Raw genomic sequence first — 23,982 nt, 5'->3', positions numbered from 1 at the left:
CAGCAGCCAATTCTGGCTAACACACTTTAAGAGGGAGACAAAAACTACAGTATGAATGACCAAAAGAGCTTAGAAACACGAACTCTAAAGGGAGTTAAATGAAAAACAGAAGCTGTTGATACAGCTTTCACAAGATGTCAAAAAGTATTAGAAGTAGAAAACACTTTCTAGGTGTAAGGAGAACTAATCACTAGGCATTATCTAACTATTTATAATGCGCAATATATAAGTGTATCAACTACATATAATGTAGTCTATTACATAGGTTCTGAAATAGATTTACTTAATGAGATTTACTTTTTTATAAATAATAATTATGCAAAACCATATGGGAGCATCCAGATGGAATTATCTTGCTTTTGAGCAAAATGAGGGATTATAGGATTTGTATATTCACTTTCTGCCTGATATAGATGTGGTCCTCAATATAAATCTGTCACTTCCAAATGACGCATAATAATCACAAAAACATGATCAAGAGAAATGAATTAATTATATTTACTTATATAGCTAACTGCTGTCACTGAGGAACAGAGAATAACAAACCTGATCAACTATGTCGTTGACTTTATCGCGTTCACAGTCCAAAATCACCCGCCTTTCCTTTTTTACCTCTAGATCTTGAAACAGTGAACGGTAAGTTTCATCTTTTCTGTCATTGTTAATATTTCCTACATTGATAGCAGTCACTTGCCATTTCTTTTCAGCAGCAGAATCTAGCACAGCTTGCAATGTTGATAAGCCTAGTGAAGCACAGGAGAAAACAGAAGATATGACTGATCAAGCTTTAGGAATAACAAGCTTATAGAATGTGATTTATGAGATTACTTATTTAAGATTTCCCTGTAACTTGTTCCACCTGTCACACATTGTTAGGTTGCAGAAATGAAGGTATATGTGGGCCAAATCAGTTCCTATTGTATGAAACATCTATTTATATTGCAGTAAGGAATCAGTGTAGATCCTGGTAAATACAACCTTTTAGTTTTGCTTCAACCTTCTTCAGAACGTGATTTTGCCAGTTTCACCGATCCGCTGCTGGAACTGCACATAAAGGGAAAAAGGTCTTCTAGGAGAAAAGTGATCCAATTATGGCAAGAGGATCAGCTGCTCATTACAAAACACTACCGAACTGCTTTTGCTCTCAGTGCTTGAGTAGTATTGTATTTAAACTCAGACCTCACTGAGGTCTATGGCAAAATTCCCATGTTCTGCAGTTCTGTTAATGGAGTTATTATTTCTGTTGCCTACAGTCATATCCCCGATTATGAAAATAGATGTGCTGAGATATATTTCCATACACAGAAGGAGGCTCAATGCTAACACCTACAAGCAGTCTGCAGAATTTTACTTCTGTATTATCCTTCTGAAACATTCCTGCCAGGAAGCTGTAATAATGTCTGTACAGCTGCAACTGCCTACAATATATTGCAAAATCAGTGAAGATTTTACTTGACTCATTTTCTTCTTTAAGGATTAAATAACAGAATACAAAACCATGAAAATAACTGCTGGAAATTAATTTATGCTACACAACAAATACCATTTTAACCATTTCCAGCAGTACAGGAATTAGACTTGTTGTATTTAAATTCCTTCCAGAAAACTCTATGTAATTCTAGAGAACAATCTTAAGGACAGCAGAGGGTATTATTAAAAAAAAATAAAAAAAAAATTAGACTTACTCACAATGAAAAAAACCCACATCAAAAAAGCCCCCCAAACACTGAAATACACTGTTTCAGATCTCATTTAGTAGATTTCAGGTCCTCCAATCTGTCTATATGCTTACTCTAAGTTAAATAGCATCTTAGGCATAAACTGATATAGGCTATTAATGATAATACTATCTATTACAAAGGGTTTCTGTATTTTATTTCTCTGATCTTCCATTTTGCCTAAGGACTGATTTTTCTTGAGGTGTTCTCTGCAGAGTTACCAAATGGCGGCCTGGATTTCTTGCTTTCATACAGGTAGCAGATTTGTCACCCCCACACAGTTCAGTTTACTCTGAGAGCAACACACATTGCAAAAGAATGAAAAACCAACCAAACAAAAGCATTCACAGTGATACTTCTGTGGATGTGGAAGTATGTGGAGAGTGGTGACAGAAGTGGGACTCCACAGAGAAGAAAATACTCAAACAACTTCAGCTGCATTTTTTTAACTGCAGAATATTTGTCTGGGAACCTCATGTACCTGAGCCTCTTTTGCTTACCACAAGACAAACAATTTGGTGAGCTCTGCAAAGGAGGAATGAACAGAGGCTATCTAAAGTAGCAATTTTGTTACATCTAGAATCCTCCAATAACATCTCTACTTTTTCCAAAACCCACTGTTTAATATTGGCAACACAGAAGACGCAAGGAGGGTAAACGACACTAACCCACATTATTCAAGAGCAACTGAGATATTAAGCCAGTAAGAGCTTGGACATGCATATACTGAATGGCTTCACTTCTTATAGATAGAAATGAGATACAAAATTGCCTGCACTTTAACCAGGCAGTCCCAGACCACAGGGGACTTGCAAAAGTAGCAATACATTCTTCTTTGGAATAAGTCATCAAACTAATTCCCATTACCTTTCACAGCTTCCATAAGGCGTAAGTCTCTTCTCCTTTTTTATCTCATTCCTGGAGGTGGAATCATTTTAAATTATGTATCATTTCTTAAATAATCTGTCACTGTCTCTACCTTGGCATTTATGCAAAAGTGTTTGGAGGAATTGTGGACCCTGCGTATTCAGGGTCTGATGTCAGTGCTGCTGAGTACATACTGCCTGACTCTGCAGGTTAACCTTGTGCTATCAGTGGGAGCACTGAGGAGCAACGATTTACTCAACACAGAGGTAGGAGCTTCATGCCTTGGAGCTTGTTATCACTGGGGTGCCTTGCAACAATTAAAACAAACAAATAAGGAAAAAAGGCATAACCAAAGGGTGACTACAAGTAACAATTTCATGCTGTTATTCCCGGCCAGGTTCAGCCAGTGCAGCTTACAAGAAGAACTAGGTGTTTTTCAGTATTTCCTAAATATAAATCACATGCAGGTCATGTAGAGCACACTGCTAGCTGACTGACAGAGTACTGGCTAAGCAAGTAGTTTTACATCTGTCCTTTCTAAAAGGACACTGAATGTTTCTGATACTAATGTAAATCTGAAAAGGATTTGCCAAAGAAATGTGCTTCAGGTTCATCATCCCATGTGACATTACTCTTGGAGGCTACACACCAATATTTTTCTAACTTTAGTCCTGACAACAGTGATAAACTGTCTTGAGAAAGGCTTTGCAGCTTCTGAACAACATAATGCATAAAACAGCATCAGAATGCAGAGACTCCAACGCTGTCCCCTGTTCAACAAACCACGGTGTGGTGTAACTGTCCTTTAAATCTAGTGGCATCTTACCATTTAATATGCACTTATTTAATATTCAACTCTGACCAATGAAAATGCAGTTGAGCCACAAAACAGCCTTTTAAAAGGCAACAAGAGAAGGTAAGAATAGAAAAAAAATTAGCCAGAATACTAGATGAACAGAAGCTGAAAACAGAATGACAATAATGGAATTCCAGAAAGGCCAGTTAAAAAGACTCCATACTTCTATATAACACTGCCGCTTCTTAGAAAATTAATTGATATACCACAGTTTCCAAGGGATTTTTCCCAGTCCATACACTGTTATTGTTACTACAGCCAGAAAGGGACACAGGACTTGAGAAGGCTGTACTGCGGAGTAAATTGCTCACAAGCAGTGGATTTGGGTTTATGAACAACCCCCACCCCTTTTTTATGAAAAGCACTCTCCAAACAAGCAGGGACTGCATCCAAGGTTTTTGCTTGCTTGGTGCCCAGCTATCGATTTTGCACATATGGAGTGAATCTGTGGTAGCAGATTGCCCTTCATGCTCAGATGTTTACCTTTTTCTCCTTAGAAGATTCTTTAAAAAAAAAAAAAAAATAAACTTTCCATAAGATCTGTTTTACAACATGTGATTAATCTCACATCACTTATCAGTACACTTGCAATTCTATCCATACACACTTGTAATAATGTCGTTCTCATTTAAACAATTTTGTTTCTGTCCCAAAACCTCATTTCTAAGTTTACATTTACATTTGCTGCAAGTAAATATTCCTTTACTCATTTACTTTTCTAATACTAATTCAGTATTTCAGTGAGATACATCTAGCAAACAGCATGCAGATAAAAAGCACCCCATCTTACCCCTGTCGCTGTCATACAAATACGCAAACTTGGTCCACTGATAGTATTCGATCAAACTAAGAAGAGCTCCCTTGAGGTCAGGTCTCATCTGAATGACAAAGGGATGTGTTCCATCTGTTGGGAAGCTGGGAGTTATGAAGGAGACATGAAGAGTCCCACAGAATGATGTTATGGTATTTACAGACTTCTTGTCGTAGAATCCAAAAATAGCAAAGACTCCTCTTGAAAACTGGGAGCAGACTATGAGGGAGAAAGAAATACAATTATGTGGGAGAACTTTTTTGAGATTATTGAAAACTCTATCGCATATATTTATGACAAATAATGAAAATGATCACATAAATATCAGGAGAAAACAGTAATAATATATGAAGATTATTATTTTTTAGTATTATTAAAAGTTTCCACTAGAAACAAAACAGCCAAGAAAAAATAAAACAGAGATGAGGTTCACATTCCTAGACAATTAATTCAGAAATAAAACTCACCATGTTATTCTTAAACTCAATTTATATTGTAAGGACGAGTGATGCAAACATCAATCACAGCTGTAATTTTTAAAATGAGTCATTACAACCATATACAGTACTATGGAAATAGAAAATTTTTTTGTCATGTTAAAAATAAATTGGCTCTGAGGTTGAGATTCACTGAGCTTTTTGCAAAATGCCTTAAATAACTTTCCATTTGGGGAAATATAAAGCCAAAACAGCAGAAAAGTAAGGAGTTGATTTGATTTAAACCCCTTCTGTTTAAAAGCATTATTTTAATTCCTGCTTTGTAGGACTCAGCAAAAGCTGGTCCTTCTAGATGACACTTGCAGTCATGCTGCAGAGAGAATAACCTCAAAGGTGTAAATAACATGCTGATTATTCACTTTCTATCACTGGAGACAATTCAAGCCAGCCAATGAACACTACGGACCACTGCCGCCTGTGTAAGAGCTAGTTCTCCGCTTATGACACTGCAGGCCATGCTAGCACCTAAGTTCTAAAAGCAGTGTACCTTAAGGAAATGCTCACCTCTGAGTAATTCTCATTTATCACCTATATGCTCTTTGGTTTGCACAGTCACCTTGAACGAGACACATCCTTCTAGAAAATAAATCTAGTCAGCCTCATTGCAATCCCTGCTACACCTGACCTGCTTATAGATAGAAATCACAGTGTAATTGGAGCTAATTTTGCCCTGACATTTAGTGCATTGATCCTTCAATATAATTCACTTAAAAGCAAAAATAAATTCATTTATTTTTAACATGTCTCAGATCTGAATTAATATTAATACAATATTTTCTTTTATAGTTACCTTAAAAAAAAAAAAATCACCACTTCATGCTTATTATTCATTGCTATTCTCTTCATGGCTTTGCCTCTCTATCTTTGCTACCAGTCATCTCCCATACCTTAATTATTTCTATACTCAAAGCATCTAAACAGTATTGGTGAAATTCTGAGTCTGCCAGTTTCAGCAGTTAACACCAGTTAACATTAAGTAGGTTGAAATTTCACCTCAGACAAATGATTAGAAAACTTGATGAGCAATAGCCTTTTGCAAAAGGTGATGCAAGTTTTCCAGAGCTAGTGTACACGATGGTCAGACCTCTTCTGTTCCAACTACAACTCAATACAGAATCATAGAATCATTTAGGTTGGAAAAGACCTTTAAGATCAGCAAGTTCAACCATTAGCCCAGCACTGCCAAGTCCACCACTAAACCAGGTCCCCAAGTGCCACATTTACACGTCTTTTAAATGGCTCCAGGGACAGTGACTCAACCACTTCCCAGGGCTGCCTGTTCCAGTGCTTGACAACACTTTGAGTAGAGAAATGTTTCCTAATATCAACTCTACACCTCCCTTGGCACAGCTTGAGGTTGTTTCCTCTTGTCCCATTACTTGGGAAAAAGAAACTGACACCCACCCCACTATAACCTCCTTCCAGATAGTTAGAGAGAGTGGTAAGTTCTCCCCTCAGCCTATTTTCTCCAGACTAAACAACCCCAGTTCCCTCAGCCATTCCTCATCAGACTTGTGCTCCAGACCCCTCATCAGTTTCATTGCCCTTTTCTGGACACACTCCAGCACCCCAATGTGTCTCTTCTAGTGAGAGGCCCAGAACTGAATACAGGATTCGACGTGCAGCCTCACTAGTGCCCAGCACAGCAGGATGATCACTGCCCTGGTCCTGCTGGCCACACTATTGCTAATACAAGCCAGGATGCCACTGGCCTTCTTGCCTGCCTGGGCACAATCTGGCTCATGTTCAGCTGCTATTGAACAACACTCCCAACTCCTGTTCCATCAGGCAGATTTCCAGCCACTCTTCCCCCAGCCTGTACCATTGCATGGGGTTGTTGTGACCAAGGTACAGGACGCAGCACTGACCCTTGCTGAACCTCCTACAGCTGGCCTTTACCCATCAAACCAGCCTGCCCAGATCTCCCTGTAGAACCTTCCTGCCCTCATGCAGATCAGCACTCCTGCTCAGCTTGGTGTCATCTGCAAACTTACGGGGGATGCACTCGATCCCCTTGTCCCAGTCACTGATAAAGACATTAAACAGAACCGGCCCCAGTACTGAGCCCTGGGGAACACCACCTGTGACCAGCCGCCAGCTGGATTTAACTCCATCCACCATCACTCGGCCAGATTTTTACCCAGTGAACAGTACACCCATCCAAGCCATGAGCAGCCACTTTCTCCAGGAGAATGCTGTGGGAAACGCTGGCAAAGGCTTTACTAAAGTCTAGGTAAGAGAACACCCACAGCCTTTCCCTCACCCACTAAGCAGGTCACCTTGTCAAGGACATAAGGTTAGTCAAGCAGTTCGTGTCTTTCATAAACCCATGCTGACTGAGTCTGATCACCTGCTTGTCCTGTCTATGCCTTGTGATATCTTTCAAGATGATCTGTTCCATGACCTTCCTCAGCACCAAGGTCAGGCTGACAGGGCTGTATTTCCTGGGTCCTCCTTCTGGCCATTCTTGTAGATGGGCATCCCATATACTGACCTCCAGCCTGGGACCTCCATGGTTAGCTAGGACTGCTGACAAATGATGGAAACTGCCTAGGTGAGTACTTCCACAGACCCCTCAGAATACCTGGGGGGATCCCAACTGGCCCCACATCCTTGTGTGTGTGTCTAAGTTGGATATATGCAATCCCCTTTGATTATGAGGGCTTCATTCTGCTTGCTAGCCCTAAAACAACCAGTCTGATTATTAAAGACTGAAGCAAAGAAGACATTAAGTACTTCAGCTTGTCCCTCATCCTTTGTCAATGTTTCCCCCTGCATCCAATAAAGCATAAAGATTCTTCTTAGCCCTCCTTTTGTTGTTAATATATTTATAGAATCATTTTTATTGTCTTTTATGGCAGTAGCCAGATTAAGTTCTAGTTGCTAATTTTCTCCCTCCATAACCTGGCGACATCCTTGCAGCCTTCCTGAGTGGCCTGCCCCTTCTTCCAAAGGTCATAAACTCTCCTTTTTTCCTGAGTTCCAGTCAAAGTTCTCTGTTCAGCCAGGCCAGTCGTCTCCCCACTGGCTCATCTTCTGGCACATGGGGATGACCTGCTCCTGTGCCCCTAAGATTTCCTTCTTGAAGAATGTCCAGCTTTCCTGGACTCCTTTGCCCTTCAGGACTGCCTCCCAAGGGACTCTGTCAAACAGGCTCCTAAAAGGCCAAAATCCGCCCTCTGCAGGTTTAAGAGAGCAGTTTTGTTGATGCCTGACCTTATTTCTCCAAGAAGAGAAAACTATCATTTCATGATCACCGTGCCCAAGACAGCCTCCAGCCATCAGATCACCCACAAGTCCTTCTCTGTTCACAAACAGCAGGTCCAGTGGGGCACCTTCCCTAGTCAGCTCACTCACCAGCTGTGTCAGAAAATATCTTCCACATATGCCACAAACCTCCTAAACTGTTTTCTCTCTGCTGTACTGGACTCCCAGCAAACCTCTCAGAATCTGAAGTCCACAATGAAAACAAGGGTAGCAATTGTGAGATGTCTTACAGCTGCTTATAGAATATTTTGTCCGCCTCTTCATCCTGGTTGGGCAGTCTGTAACAGACTCCCACCATGGTATCAGTCTTTTTGGCCTTCCCCCAAATCTTACCCATAAACACTCAACCCTATCCTCATGATCATCAATTTTTAGATAACCTAAGTGCTTTCTAAAAGGCAGGGCTGCCCCACCACCTCTCCTACCTAGCCGGTATCTTCCAAAGCGTTTACAGCCATTCATTGCAGCACTCCAGTCATGCAAGTCACCCCACCACGTTTCTATGATGGCAACTACATTACAGTTTTCCTGCTGTGCAATAGCTTCCAGCTCCTCCTGTTTGGTGCCCATGCTATGTGCACCGGAGTAAATGCACTTCAGCTGGGCTACTGATCCCAGTGCTTTTTGGGGGAGGGGAAGCCCCAATTCCTATGTGACCATTTTCAGGTGCTTCCATGGTTTCTAAGACATCAACCTTTGCATCTTTGCTGCTGCATGGATCTTCAATCCCTACTTCCACTGAGGCAACAGACTCACAAACACACCACCCTCTAAACATTGGCATGTCACCCCCAAGCTTGCCTTGAGTGAGCCTCAATTTGTTCCTTTCTCCTTCAACTCTAGTTTAAAGCTCTTTCAATGAGCTCTGCTAACTCCTGTACAAAGATCGTTTCCCCCCCTTTAAGACAGGTGCACCCTGTCTGTTGCCAGCAAGCCTGATGTCATGTAAACTGACCCATGATCAAAACTCAAAAAATTCTGCTGGTGATACCAGGCTCAGAGGTAGGGATTGCTCTGCTGGCTCTTCCCATTTCTTCCTGGAGCACCTCCCGTATGAAGACAGGCTGAGAAAGTTGGGGCTGTTCAGCCTGGAAAAGAGAAGGCTGCGTGGAGACCTCATAGCAGCCTTCCAGTATCTGAAGGGGGCCTATAGGGATGCTGGGGGCAGACTCATCACTAGGGACTGTAGTGATAGGACAAGGGGGCACAGGTTAAAACTTAAACAGGGGCAGTTTAGATTGGATATAAGGAGGAAGTTCTTTACTGTGAGGGGGGTGAGGCACTGGAATGGGTTGCCCAAGGAAGCTGTGAATGCTCCATCTCTGGCAGTGTTCAAGGCCAGGTTGGACAGAGCCTTGGGTGATATGGTTTAGTGTGAGGTGTCCCTGTCCACAGCAAGGGGGTTGGAACTAGATGATCTTGAGGTCCTTTCCAACCCTAACTATTCTATGATTCTATGATTCCCTGCAACTGGAAGGACAGAGAAGAACACTACTTGCGCTCCTGATCCCCTAAGCCGTGATCCCAAGGCCCTGAAGTATCTCTTGATTGCCCTTGGACTTCCTGTTGTTTCCATTGCTGCCCACCTGAAAAATCAGTAATGGGCAATAATCACTGTCATAAGCAGGGTCATACTGGGCTAGGAAGCTTCCTCTTCACATGTTTAACCTGGGCCACAGAGAGGCAGCAGACTTCCCTAAGACGTGGGTCCAGCCTGTGTATTATTGAGCCTTCTGTTTCTTCCAAAAGGGAGTCTCCTACAACAATGACCTATCCTATTTTTCTTCATGGAAGCAGTTTTGATACAGGGTACAGGCCAACTTAACCTTGGTGACACCTCCATGCTAGGTGAACCGCTGTCTTTGTTACTGTCTGGTTCCACATGTGGAGTCACATAGCTATTTTGCAAGGGCACCTGGGTAGGAGGGGCAGTCACAGAGGGGATGCGCCTGCTGCACCAGGCAGGAACACATTGCCATTGTCCCCTATCCCTTCAGTCACTGCATTTAGCCAAGGCAGAGAAGGGATAGGGAATCCTCTGTACCATGTGTCCTATCTGCCTGTTGGGCCTATCTCAGAGAAGGCAGGGTGCAGTTCCAGTAGTCTCTGTCTCTCTCTCACATTCCCTCTTACTCCTCACCCTGCTCCCCTCCTCCTGGAGCTCTGTCACCAAGTGGAGGAGTTCCTCCACCTGGGCATGCCTCCCACAGGAGCACTCACTGCTGTCCCCTGACACCGGCACAAGAGCAGGGGTCACCCCACAGCCGGATACCAGGGCGGCAGCAGATTCCCACCAGAGCTCTGTCTGAGCAGTCGTGTCCACCGTGGTGGGTGCAGAGCTCAGAGAGGCCACAGCTTTCTGCCAGGTGGACACCACTGCTCCCTGGTCAAGCTGCCAGGGTTTCAACGCACTTCCTGCACACCCTTCTGTGCAAACTACAACCCAAACTGTCACACCATGCCCTTACCGACAACACCATGCCTGGTTTGATAGTGATCCATATGGGCTTCTTTTATAGAAAGAGCTTGGCTGCCTTCACTCCTGGTCCCGCCAGGTCCTGTCTGCCACTGTGGCACAAGCTGCAGTCTCCTGACAGCTCTCTCAGCCCCCCCCCCCCCCCCCCCCCCCCCCCCCCCCCCCCCCCCCCCCCCCCCCATGCACGGTGCTGTACACTCGGCTGTATAACACTGCTCAGGTTGAACAAAGGTTTCTGAAAAGGCTATGAATTTATGAAGAGCTCAGAACTCCTGTTCCTAATGACTATGTTCTCACTGAGACAAAACCAACCCACCACCTCCCCACCGCTCGTGAACAATTGTTTCCCACCTAAAGCAAAGGCTTTCTGAACTTGTTACAATAAAGGTGCTGGTGTCTCATAATTCACCTTCAAAAATGCATATTAAAGTAAAGCACCAGTTTACATTTGGATCCCTGGGCGAGAATTCTGCAGAAGACTGTTACTGGCATACTACTGTGATCTTCTGCATTAAACCATTTTAATGCTGCATATAAGGTGACAGACAACAACAGTGTCATTCAAGGAGCACTGACAAATAAACAAGGTCTGTGCCAGTACTGCCAACACCTAGGATGCTATCGCATCTCCTGTCACACTTACTGCTTTTCCTCCATCACCCGTCAGTGATTATAGGCATAGATGAAATAACACTGCCTACAACAGCCAACAACCAGGGCAAGCTGCCTGCACCAGAAAATTTGAAAACCCTAGGTGGTGCCTCCCCAGAAGCACCAATGCCACCCTTAGCAGAGAAGAACCTGGGTCTTTGGAGCACTGTACTCCAGTTTGTCCCAGTTCCTCCCTCATCCTTTCCTCCCATTCCTGATACTGTAAAGATCTGGCCCTGCCAGGCTGCAGCTCATTATCTTTGGGGCAATGAAGCTGAATCTGCCCATGCTGTTGGGAAGTTTTAGTTAAGGCTATGTCCTCAACTCCTGAGCTCAAGTAACTAAACAGATCTCACCTTCCATTTAAAAAACAACATTACACTTGGAAAAATTAAAAAAAAAACACAAAAAATCATCACAATTATTTATGAGGACAAATAAAAAGAGCCCAGATTCCATATACTAGGCTTCAAACACGCACTGGAATTATTTAAAGGTGTGCATATACTGGGTCTCCCTGGAATAGCATTCGCTTCCCACAAAGCAGCCCATACGGTGCCATGTCTTGGATCTGTAGCATTGTTAACACACCAGTGTTTTAGCTATTGTTGAGAAGTACTTATAAGCATCAACGCTTTCTCTTTTTCCCTCTGCAGATTCAAGTGACTAGGCTGGAGATAAGCATGAAGTCAGGAGGGAACGCAAGGTGACCAGCTGACCCAAACTAGTCAAAGGGATATTCCATGCCATGTAACATCATGATCAGCCATAAAACTGTGGTAGAGGATGAAGAGAGTAGGGGGCTCTGACCTAGAAGGTGACTGTCACCTGGAGACTGGCTCGGCCTTGGTCTACTTTTGGAAAAGGGTGAGTGATTGCCTTTGCATCAATTGTTTTTTCTCTTTCCTTCACTTATTAAACCATCTTGACCTTGACCCACAAGTTTTCTCACTTTTGCTCTTCCTGTCCTCTCACATGTCCACTGGGGGCAGGAAAGAGTGAATGATCAGCTGTGCAAGTGCTTGGCTGCTGGCTGGGGTCAACCCATGACAGGGATAAAGGTGTTATTACCCCTTCCACCCACAAGATGTACCTGTTAACACCCCTGGCCTGTGCTTGAACAGATGAAGGAGTTCTGTACTCTTTTAGTGATACAAACATGCATCCAGTCCACTCTCTGAAGAGAACTGCTGTTCTTTCAAACTGGATCTCCTCCCTGAGGCTCACCACCTCCCTTCACTAGTTACAGACTACCCAATGATCAAACACAGTTCTTTTGGATTAACACAGCAAATGCCTCACCATTTAATAATCTTTACACCTGGTAAATTATCAGTCCTTACATGCATGTGTCTTCTTCTGGGGAAGGTGAGTAAATATCCAGTTTTGATGTCTCCCACACAAAGCGAGAGACAAGTAAAAAGCACCACCTCTAGCAGGGTGAGTCAAGTCACTGTTGCTCTAGCTACTTAGAAAGGCTGCAACTAAAAAGCTGACTTCTACACACATGTGTACACAATCCCAACAAATAATATGATAAAAGCAAAAACATTTTATATTTTTAAATTATTAGGAAACCTGCCTCACAAATTCTTATTTAATTCACCCAGAGCTCTCTGGGTGCAAGATAAATGTTAGCAAGCATCAAGCTGTGTGGGTCAGCCAGAAAATCAGGTAAAACCAATTTTAATCCAGGTAAAAATAAATATTCATCAACATTAGTCGGTGTTACAGTTGCACACTGACAAACCTCAGAGCTTTTGTGTGTAAAATTCCTCTAAAGGTAAATGGGAGGGCACCTATGCTGTGTAATAAAAGCTTGCTAAAAATAAGTAATGATGTTGTCTCAAGACAAATGCTTTCAATTGTTTTGGGGCATTTAGTCTCTCAGGAAAAGAAGGGGAAAAAAGGGATGGTATTTCCAAATATATAATGATGAGCCAGTGGATAATGCAGAAAGTGTAATTGGTTTTGGCGGCATTCCCACCTTAGACTAAGTCTACAGTCATGTTGCTATTGCTGGGAGACATGAGTTTTATAATGGTGAATCACAAGCTGTTCACAGTTATGAGATTTAAAAAAATTGCGATGATTAGGATTCATAAGCCATTGAAACATGAAAGATCTATTTTATTAAAGACATTAGAAGCAACTGCCACAATTCATTTCTTTCAAGTTCTCCTGTATGAATCGGTTCTCTTTGGATTTACGTTGTCCTTTCCAGAAATAGTCAATGGCCTACTTAGCAACAAGAGGGCAAGAATATAGTAAGCTCATTCTGTGATCACTTTTCTAGAGAGACTTGCCTAGAACAACAAGTAACTGGGAATTCCAAGAAACAGGACAAATAAAGATACCTAAGACACAACAATTTCTAGAAGGCTTTGTTACAGGTAAGAACTGTATCTGACTTCTCATAATACAGTCAGGCAAAACCTAGTTTGCCCTTGTTTTCCAGAATACTGAAATGTTCTGTCCTAGTCATGTCCTAGAAGTCATCTCCCGGAAGACATGTCCTAGTCTTTTCTTTCAAAAGCTAGGGCACAGATTTTTCAACAGTAATATTAAGCCTACAATGACAAATAGGTGCCTTGTCAAAGGAGGGCCAAAAAATACTTGCTCAATTATTAACTCTTCAATTGTTAAACTACATCTATTTCTTCTTAGACCTCCTTTTTAGATGCATTTCAATACAAATCATGGAATCATGGAACAATTTGGATTGGAAGAGACCACAAAGATCACCTAGTTCCACCCAGCCTGCCAAGTCCCTGCCGCAAGGACAGGGACACCTTCCACTAGACCAGGTTGCTCAAAGCCCCATCCAAGTTGGCCTTGAATACTTCCAGGGATGGGGCAGCCACAGCTTCTCTGGGCTACTGGTTCCACTGTCTCACCACCCTCACAGTAAATAACTTCTTTATACCTAATCTAAATCTGCCTTCTTGCAGTTTAAAGCCATTTCCCCTTGTTCTATCACTCCAAGCCTTTGTAAAAAGTCCCTCTCCAGGTTTCTTGTAGGCCCTGTTTATGCACTGGAAACTGCACTAAGGTCTCCCCAGAGCCTTCTCTTCTCCAGTCTGAACAAGCCCAGCTCTCTCAGCCTGTCTTTGTAAGAGAGGTGCTCCAGCCCTCTGATGATCTTCATGGTCCTTTGGACTCGCTTGAGCAGGTTCATGTCCTTCTTGTGTTGGGGGCTCCAGAGCTGAACCCACTACTCCAGGTGGGGTCTCACAAAAGCAGAGTAGAAGGGGAGAATCACCTCCCTCAACCTGTTGGACACGCTTCTTCTGATGTAGCCAAAGATACGGTTGGCTTTCTGGGCTCAAGTGCACACTGATGGCTCATGTTGAGCTTCTCGTCAACCAACACCCCCAAGTCCTTCTCCTCAGGGCTGCTCTCAATCCAGTCCCTGCCCAGCCTGTAGTTGTGCTTGGGATTGGCCCGAGCCTGGTGCAGGATCTTGCACTTGGCCTTGTTGAACTTCATGAGGTTCTCATGGGCCTACCCCTCAATCCTGGCAAGGTCCCCTTGAACGGCATCCGCTCCCTCCAGTGTGGCGACCACACCACACAGCCTGGTGCCCTCAGCAAACTCGCTGAGTGCACTCAGTCCCACTGTCCAAAATCAAAATGTTAAACAATGCTGGCCCCAATGCTGACCCCTGGGGGACACCACTCATCACTGGTCTATGATTGGACATTGAGCCATTGACTGCAACTCTTTAATTGCGACCATCCAGACAACTCCTTATCCACTGAGTGGTACATCTGCCAAACCCATGCCTCTCCAATTTAGAGACAAGGATGTCATGCTGATGCTTAGAAACTATTTCCAATCAAGTCTTCCTAAGCCAAGACTTCTTTTCTAAAGTGAGAGTAATCAACCTAGTCATTGTTTACAATCAGGGACAATTAAATTGGAAAAAGAACATTACTGAGATGGTCATTAAACTTACTGAAACAAACATCCAATAGTACTTGCATATAGGTCAGTTCCCCAAAAGTGTTATGACTCTTCTATTTTTTCCAAGTATTTCCATTTTGCTATTTACATGAGAATTTTGGTACTTGGTTTCTGTCCAAAGATGAAAATTTAAAATGACTGAGAGAGTTCTTGCCATTCAGTGCTCCGATTTTAAATGCTGTGTAGTAATTATGTGGCTGCGTTATTTTATTATACTAACTTGGTTTACTGGAGTGCTAACAAAACTGCTTTAATATTAGCACAAGAAAATAAGTCTTCATATAATTTAATCACACCAAATAGAATAATCATTCTCTTACTTCTAAGAGAAAGAAAATACAGCACAAGTGTAAAGAAAGAGTCAAGCACTGCCTCTGCAAAAGGGGACCAGAACACAAAGGAAATGCTCACTGGTCTGAATGGTTGACAGATGAATCAGAAGTAGCTAGGAACAACAAGCAGAAACCAAATGCCCAGTTGGCAGTTTCAGCTTCTGAAAGGCAACATTAAGAACACGCAGACAATAGAAAAGAACCACAAAATAGACAGAACAAAAGTAGTAAAAATTAAGCATGAACCACAGCTGCCACAAAATTCACGTATGATTGAAACTGGATCAGAAAATCATTATAAAAACAAAAACCAATATGGATTGCTTCCAAAGCCATTAAGAAAATTGCAGCCTAGCAGAAGCATCCTGTATCGCTGTTTTGTTTTTTTTTTACAGGCTAAAGCATTTTTCAAAGTAATGTTATATGTATTCTGCATGGTCTGTTTTACCCATTCAGATTATACTATTAGCTCACAGATGTTAGGAACAAACTTCTGTTCAGGAAGATTGAGTAAGACATAGGGAATCATGCAAGTCCATCCAAACTCACTTAGAAACATGAAGGAGTATGTCTTTAAACAGCACGACTTGCAGTATCGATACTTTTTCTAAGACAACAGTAGGCTAACTAAAACTGGGGGGAAAAAAAACCCAAAACAGTTCCCCAGGGCTCAAAGAAGAACATAAGTGAAAGATAAGGCACTGGACCACAGCTTCATGCTAAGATTCAATAAAACAAGGGCAGAGAAACCAAACAAAGGCTGGCATTTTAAAATCCCAAGATATCCTTCACTAAAGCCAAGAGGCAAATCAATGCCAATTAAAACATCAATGGCAATCAGAACTAAAAATATGCTGTACTTCTGGATAACAAAACCATGAATGACACAAGTCCTTCCTTTTTGTCTCTTTTTGCAGTTTTTAATTCCAGTGCCAAAAAAGGGTGAGTGTGTGTTTATCTTATTTTGAGCATTTAAGAAAATCTGCATGCTTGGAATTACAGCCATTCAATACTGATCTAGACTTTATTTTCCTCTTTGCTGATTGTGCATATATATGTATCTATCTCATGGTGAAAAAAAAAACAGACCTCACTGGGAAAATTAAGCATCGAGTATTGGGCTCACACACACAGAGTGAAGCAGACCTCATTAATACTTCTGTGATGAGTTCTTCACCTAGACATTCAGCATTAAAGCACAAAACACAACAGAGCAAAGCCAGGCAGTTAAATCTGTAACAAAAAGGGGGCCTCAGTTTTGCACAGCGACAACTAAAGAAATTCTCACAAGGGAAGAAAGGAAAATTTAAATCCTGAGACTGGAATGTCTTTAGAGGACAATTATGGTGGTACAAAGAATATTTTCCACCTTTTCTGGCAGAAATGCAGACTTCAGTTATTGCTACAACCTGAAATGTTTGTTCAGAGATTGCGTGACCAAATGGAACGATCCACACCACGTTATTAGCAAAAGTGGTTATGATCATTGTGCAAAATTAGAGTCAAACCTGGGTTGCTGCAGTATGAAACAAGCTCAAATACCAGAAGAGAGGCAGATTAATCTGTTTCAACCAGTCAATCATACTTCACACTGAGGAAAGACTTTGTGCTTAAAATATCAGATATTTTAAGCAAGTACAAAAAAGTCTTCAAAAATTTAGGGGCCATCTGTTAAGGAAGTACATGATGATATGGCACAGCTTCTGTATATGCTAATGCTGCAATAATGAAGGTGGTAAATAAACATCATGTTCAGGCTGAAACAACAGGTCAGAAAAAGAAGTCTGTTTCAATGACAGTTGCATTCCGTTACATATTGCTTGACTGTTACTGTAAGCATCTGAAAATCTTCATTGCTACAATTATCATGACGCAAAAGAAATCACTGCAAACACCACCCAAAGAATCACATCAGAACAATTACACTTTTATGAGTAAAGTGAGATTTTTGTAATTAAAATGCAATGCAATTCTGGAGGAAAAATAAATAATAATAAAAAAGCTTATATTCCACATAATTCTTATGCGGCTCTTCCCAGAACTGTTAGGATCCTAGTGTATTTGCCTAAATCCCTATTATTGCCAACTGAAGGAGATACAATGCTGTGGTGAGCAGGCAACTCTGTTAAATAACAGAAATAAAACTTCATCTTGTGCTCAAAAACCTTTTGTCTCCAAAATCTTTTTCAAGAAGCTTCTCTCCCCTACCTCCCTTTTTTCTCTCCTCCCACTACCCTAAATGAAAACTATGCTATTTCCATTTAATTGCATAAAATGTAGCTCATTGATTTCCTTCAAATCTAAAAACTCACCCTGAAAACTTTCCTGTCTGCCTGACTGTGTTTGTACCTTCCCCAACAATTACAGCCTTTCAATAACAGAAAATTGTGAGTGCCCAACAAAATATTACCTCCTTGATGTAAGAAGCAGGTAATTAAATCTAAGAAGAGACTACTGGCTTTGCAAAGCCATGCGGCAAGTCAGAGAAGCTTTCAGGGCAAGGTTCTTAGTATGTGCAATCAGCATCATTCCACTTAATTTAACAGTGCAGATGCAATTTATTGCAACTAAAAAAGTGGTTCTCCATTTTTATCATGACCGTTTTCTCAAACTTTTCAAAGCCGAGATGTTGTATACAACAGAATGTTCATCATCTCCTCTTCCCCTTTATCAGCATTGCTGAAAGCATCCCTTTTCTACATTTTATTAAATTGATCATCTTCCAGTTCCCAAGAAAATGTCATCATGTAAAAATTGTGTATTCTAAAACTTGTAACAGGATTTGGAAAGAGACAAACTTAACTTGGCAGGTACAACTATGTTGGTTTTTTTTAAATGTCATCAGATTAGAATCCAGTTTATGAAACTTCTTTTTCTTCTTGCGAGCTGGAAGGGCCAGCAATCACTCCTGAACAGAATGTGTAACACTGCCTGAGAACACCTTACACCATCTAAAAGGAAACACTGTTTCAACACTGGGTTTCTCTGTTAGGATAAGGATAGCTGTGAGAAAAGAACTCTGAGGCTGACTCGTAAAAATACTAAAAAAAAAATTTGGAATAAATCTCAAGGAAACTAGTGTAAGGAATAAGGAGGATTTCCTGAGACACAGAAGGTAGAGCAGAAAATATGTAAGTGATCTGTTACTCTCAGAAGACTTCAAACTACTTTTTAAAATGAACAAACTGTTATTTTCCAATTGGTCATTTGTGACCTGACATACACATTATTCTGAGAAAGTCAGATGCTTAGTCCTAGACATTTATTGCTTACATATCTCTCTCTGAAATGATGCAACTGGGAGTCTACTTCATTCACCCGACAGAGTCCAGCCTACACCTTGTGCCTTCAGCACAGCTAGCACTATAGCGTGCCGCTGTTGTGCGGCAACCTGCCATATGTACCCTAAGGTCTCAGTCCCTTCAGACGGCTGAACCTGATATTAAAATATGTTCTCTAACTAAAATTTTGTCATAAACATATCTCTGCAGAGAGGAATATCTCACACAAACTAATGATACACTGTAACAATAAGACAAGAAACCTCAATTTCCTGCACTGTCTTGGGTCTAACAGCTTCTACCACTCGTAGGAAAAATGATGGGTCTCTTCCACCTGTATTAACCTCCACCCAGCATTGCCCCATCCTAAACCACTGACCCACAGAAAGGGTAGCTTATACTTACATGTGATATTTTTGATGGCTCTTTATGCTGCACTTCCAGACATAATCTGATTTCCTGTAAAGTCTTGACATTCATTGGGATATTGAGCTGTTAACCTAACTGCCAGGCTCTAGATGTGCTTATAAATAGTCCAATACTCACATCACACACCTTCCTATCTGCATGCCCTATTTTTTCAATAACTGTAGAAATATCAGAAACATTTTTTATTTGCAAAGTATTCAAATACCATGCAATAAACATTAGTAATACAAATCAGAAAAGCAGTAAAAGCCTCTTAATTAGGACACCCTAGTGAACAGCTTATTGTCCTGATTATATGACTTCTTTTAATTAAGAGAAGTTATTCAAAAAATAAAACAGCATGGAAAGCTTTAGAATGATAAAGTAAAATGAGTACTCATCGCAAGCATAGGAAGAAAACTGGTATTCTGTCTCCTTCATTAGCTCCTTTAATCTTTAACAGCTTGATACATTTCAAAATGCATTAAAAATTTCTAATATTTTACCTCCTGTTTAGGAAAATTCAGTTTAGTACTGGTGGAATACATTTCTGTTAACTGAAACTTATAAAGATGTGACGAAGCACATCATTACCAGTTACTTCAACAAAGCAACAACTCACCCTTCAAAATGGAAAATATTAAAAGATATGCTTCACTGTGAATGAAATTACAGCTCCAGATTATTTCCTTCCATGTGCATATCGCATAGGAGCAGGGCTAATTAGCTCAGATGACATTTTACAGCGCTTAACTCAGGTAATACAGGCAAAATTTAGAGGTCAATTTCAGCACCTACATTGTACTGCATGCTACGTATAGACATGCACACACGTTACATCACATAAAAACAAAACCATTTATACAGGAAACTCGTCCAACATGTAAAACCAGTGAGAAAACATGTTCCCACTCAGCATCATCATAGCGCCTGTTGGTCAGTTTCCAGGCCTTGAAGTCCTCTACAGCAAACCTCCTGTTATATTATTCATAGAGTCATAGAATCAAGTAGGTTGGAAAAGACCTTTAAAATCATCAAGAATAATCTCATGTATGCACTCTGGCTGTACAGAAGTTTTGCAGACGTTTACAGGATTAATAGATTGGGGTTTATAAAATAGGCCACTTACCCACCCTATCTGCTGCTTCTGTGGTGCGTCCAAGTCATCACAAATAAAACCACAAACAAACCCAACCCCCTCAAATGCCACCCCAAACAAGCAAACAAATAATAATAATAAAAAAAGAAAACCCAGACATTGCATGGCCTTAAAATTTCAAACCATACCTTTCCTTTCTGAACAAAGTAGATCTCAATGTCAGGGTACTGTCCACATCGCATGTAAAAGCAGTTACCTCACTTTTGGAAAATCAGCTTTTTCACCATAAGGATTTGTTTTTATACTTTAAAACTTTATCGTAATTTAACTGAGGTAAACAATCAGTAAAATATTTACCAACACTATTTATTAAATACTATGTAGTAAATTTGCTTTACTAAAGCAAATAAAGCTTTGCAATTCCCCTTGTGAATAGTCACCCAAAATTGACCCTGTTTATTAGGAGCTTCTAGGCACAGATTTAGTCAAAACAGTGATCTCTTCCAGGCACATTTACAGCAAAGAAATGAAAATCCACTTCTCCTGTGTATCAAATATCAGAAAAAAAGTAGTGCTTCTAGAGAACTGCAGGTTTGCAGAGATGCATCAACTTATAGCAGGCAACGACAAATAAGCCTCCTGGAAACAGATTACTGCCATTTAAAAAGAAAAAAACAACCAAACAAACAAAAAAACAACCACAAAACAAAATGAAACAAAAAAAACAACCAAAAAAGCCCCACCCAAAACCAAATGACAAAACCACCTGCACTGTACATAAAAAAAAATATCCATTTACCCATACTGACATCTTGCACAGTCCTACCATTAATGTCTGGTTCGGCATTCTGCTTGAAGTCCTAATTGACTGAAATTATCCTAAATGCATCACTCCCAAAGAAATGAGTGAATTACCTCTTCTCTCATGTTATTTAAAAAACTCACGACTTTCAGATAAGTGTCATGATTTGGGTGTCTGTTTCATGAAGTGAACGTCAGGCACTGGCACAATACAGTAAATCATGCTGCAGGTCTTGCAGACCCATCTGTCATACTTATAAGTGACTATTTAAAATTTCTAGCACAAGCCAGCTGGAGTGGTTGCTGTGCACTGCAGAGGAAGAAGTCCAGCCTTGAATAATTAGACTTCAGAGCTATAAAACACAACTGAGCTCCTATAGTTTAAAAAAATTACTGTGCCTCAGCTCTAACAACATCCTCTGTTACTTCTGGCAAATCAAACTGGTTCTATTTGTAGACTGAAATATTTCTTCCCTCCTCATAGACAAATCAGAATGATAAAGTTTTGAATGACACAGACGTTATTCTTTCATTGATGACGACCACAAATTTCATAGCTAAGAAACAACAGCTTGATCAACTGCTGAAGTTCAAGTCAAACAGCTAAGACTTTCCACTCTATCCTAATTCTGAAGGGAAGAATATGTTTTCTAGTGTTTCCCCTACCTAAAAATCAGAAGATATTTCAAATTTTGGAGAATACAGCTGGGGTGCTTGTATGCTTCCTTGTTTTGGTATTTTTCCATAGCTAGATCAGGAAACGACATTTAGATTATTTCAAATGATGATTATTAAAAGTATTATTTATCTCTCTAAGCCACATACTGTAGTTAACTGAAATGCTACCTATATTGCAGTAACCTTTTCAGGGTAATCTCGTACTGTTTGTCTGGAGCAATCAGGTTTTGCATATACAGCATTTTAATGCATGCAGTATCAGACTTTTAAAATAGATTCTATAAATACAGCCTGATCAGCACGTAATGCAACAAAACACAGCATTTTGTAGCATATGGCATGCAAAGCAGTGAAGTGAAGGGCATGCCTAGATCTCAGCTGTGGCATGCTACCTACTTTGTTCCATAACACTTATTTAACCATATGGCTCCTCCTAGGTGGCAAGCCACCACAAAAGCACCGGTGTGTATTCTTTCACTTGAATTCATGACCTACCTGACAAAGCTGAAATCAGGTCTTCTAATAACATACTCAGTGTCAGTTCCATTGTCTAAATTTACTCAGTATTTACTACAAGAAACAAATTCTACATAACGCCTGCTTATGACAAAATACTTCATTACACTGAGTACTGTTTAAAAACATTTTCCTTTGGAGAACGAGACCTCATCTAAAGCTCATTGAGAGTGATATAAACCACAGAAGGATGATGAATTTCAAATCTCATATTTACAGCGTCTGCCTAACAGCAAGTAGGTTCTCCAGCTTTCTCTGAAACAAAGTCATCAATATGGAGACAAAATGTCACTTGTTCTGGCTCACTTGTCACTGACACAAACCTGAAAGTCAGCTCACAGGTTTCCCCAGTTTTGGCTCTTCCAAGGTTCTTATTTCAAAACTACTCTGCCTGCGAACTACATCCTCTCCACTAATGCAGTCTTTCTCCCTTGCTTTCCACCTAGCTAGGAACAATCTGTTTCAAGAAGTTCTCTGAGCTTTCTAGGCTTTATCCCCTAAAAGACCACAAATCAACAGAAAGGATTCCGTATTTCAGAGAAACGGTGCAAATTTGTTACGGTATCACTGCTCATAAGTCAGAAAAGGCTCAAACACAAAGACTTTTTTGTTGCTCTCTCTATTAAACTATACTATAATGTTGTAGATCATCCAACTGAATCTATTACATAAACCAGTATCAGGAGTTCCCTCCCCCTGTCCCCCCAGCTCTTTCACCTTTTCATCAAGCACCCTTTTTTGGAGATACTGTGAAATGCCTTGCCCTGAAAACTAGAAATGTCTCAGTTCATCCTCTGTAAAACACACAGAACAGACAGAGGCAATTTCAGAGCTGCCCTGAGCAGAGCTGCTGTTTCAGTACCTGAAATTACCATTGGAAATATTAGCAAAAACCACAATTTTATTATGCAAATATATGAAATACAGTAACAGCTTAATCTTATTCTCATTGCAAGTTTTGCTATTTACTGGAAGAGGAAGCAGATCAAACACAAGAAGCTTAATAATCCAAGCTCGTTCACCATTGTGCAAACAGCACTTGATTAATTCAAGGTATCGCTGTTAGATACAGAACGTCTCAGTGCAGAAAAGAGTGAAGTCTCATTCTTCACAGGATAGAAAACATTCCTAACAGAAACCCTGGGAGCAATCCATCAGGCCAGTGCTGGTCAAAGAGCTACATAAGGGAGCCCTGACCTCAGCTGTCAGGGCTTGAGTACCTACATAACTCACTACCTTGTAGACACCCAAGTACATCCCACTGAAAATTAGGTTCTCCAGTCAACTCACCAAGACCAGTGACTCTACACAGCAATGAGTTTACAACATCAGGCAGAACAATTCTGTGCAATATTTGATTTTAATTAATACAGAACAAAGTTGCATTTTTTGGTTGTTAGCTTTACTGAGATATTTTATGTAACAGCGAGAATAAATTAATTTAGACAATGATAAATAACAGAGGAGATAATGTACATTTTGCTGCTATCTTCTGTCAAATAAATGCTAGTCAAATACCTCATCAACCCTTACTACAGAGACAGAATGCCAGAACGGTAGAGAAATTCTGAACTTTTAAGACACTAACCATATGTCTTGATCAATTTATATGCAGATCCCTTCCCTCAGCAGAACTTTGCCCATACTGTTGAACTAAATCCAGTACAATAGAAGTGAATATAGGAACTGTTCCCTTTTAATTTGAACGGTGATAAAAATGCAAATAAAAGTATTTTTATAGCAGCCTCCAGATTTTAT

At 40.8% G+C, this 23,982-nt stretch overlaps 1 protein-coding gene across 4 annotated transcripts in view; it reads right to left on the bottom strand.

Annotated features, from left to right (window-relative positions):
* GRIA2 (glutamate ionotropic receptor AMPA type subunit 2) overlaps window positions 1-23,982 on the bottom strand; it is a 91,704-nt gene that overhangs the window by 43,713 nt on the left and 24,009 nt on the right. For all 4 annotated transcript variants that reach the window (XR_008973466.1, XM_057419016.1, XM_057419015.1 and 1 more), the window contains exons 3-4: window positions 4,232-4,471; window positions 547-743 (exon numbers count right to left, since the gene is read on the bottom strand). Coding sequence is in view for 3 of the 4 variants with exons in the window: in XM_057419016.1 (XP_057274999.1) it covers window positions 547-743; window positions 4,232-4,471 (437 nt within the window). In the remaining variant the exon portion in view is untranslated. The remainder of the gene's footprint in view (window positions 1-546; window positions 744-4,231; window positions 4,472-23,982) is intronic.

This window comes from Pezoporus wallicus, unplaced genomic scaffold (assembly GCF_028554395.1).
Source record: "Pezoporus wallicus isolate ANWC-B61680 ecotype Strahan unplaced genomic scaffold, APGP_CSIRO_Pwel_v1 contig_2384, whole genome shotgun sequence".
NCBI classification, from domain to species: Eukaryota; Metazoa; Chordata; class Aves; order Psittaciformes; family Psittacidae; genus Pezoporus; species Pezoporus wallicus.
Note: the sequence above shows the minus strand (reverse complement) of the source record. Positions and strands in the feature narration are given on the sequence as shown.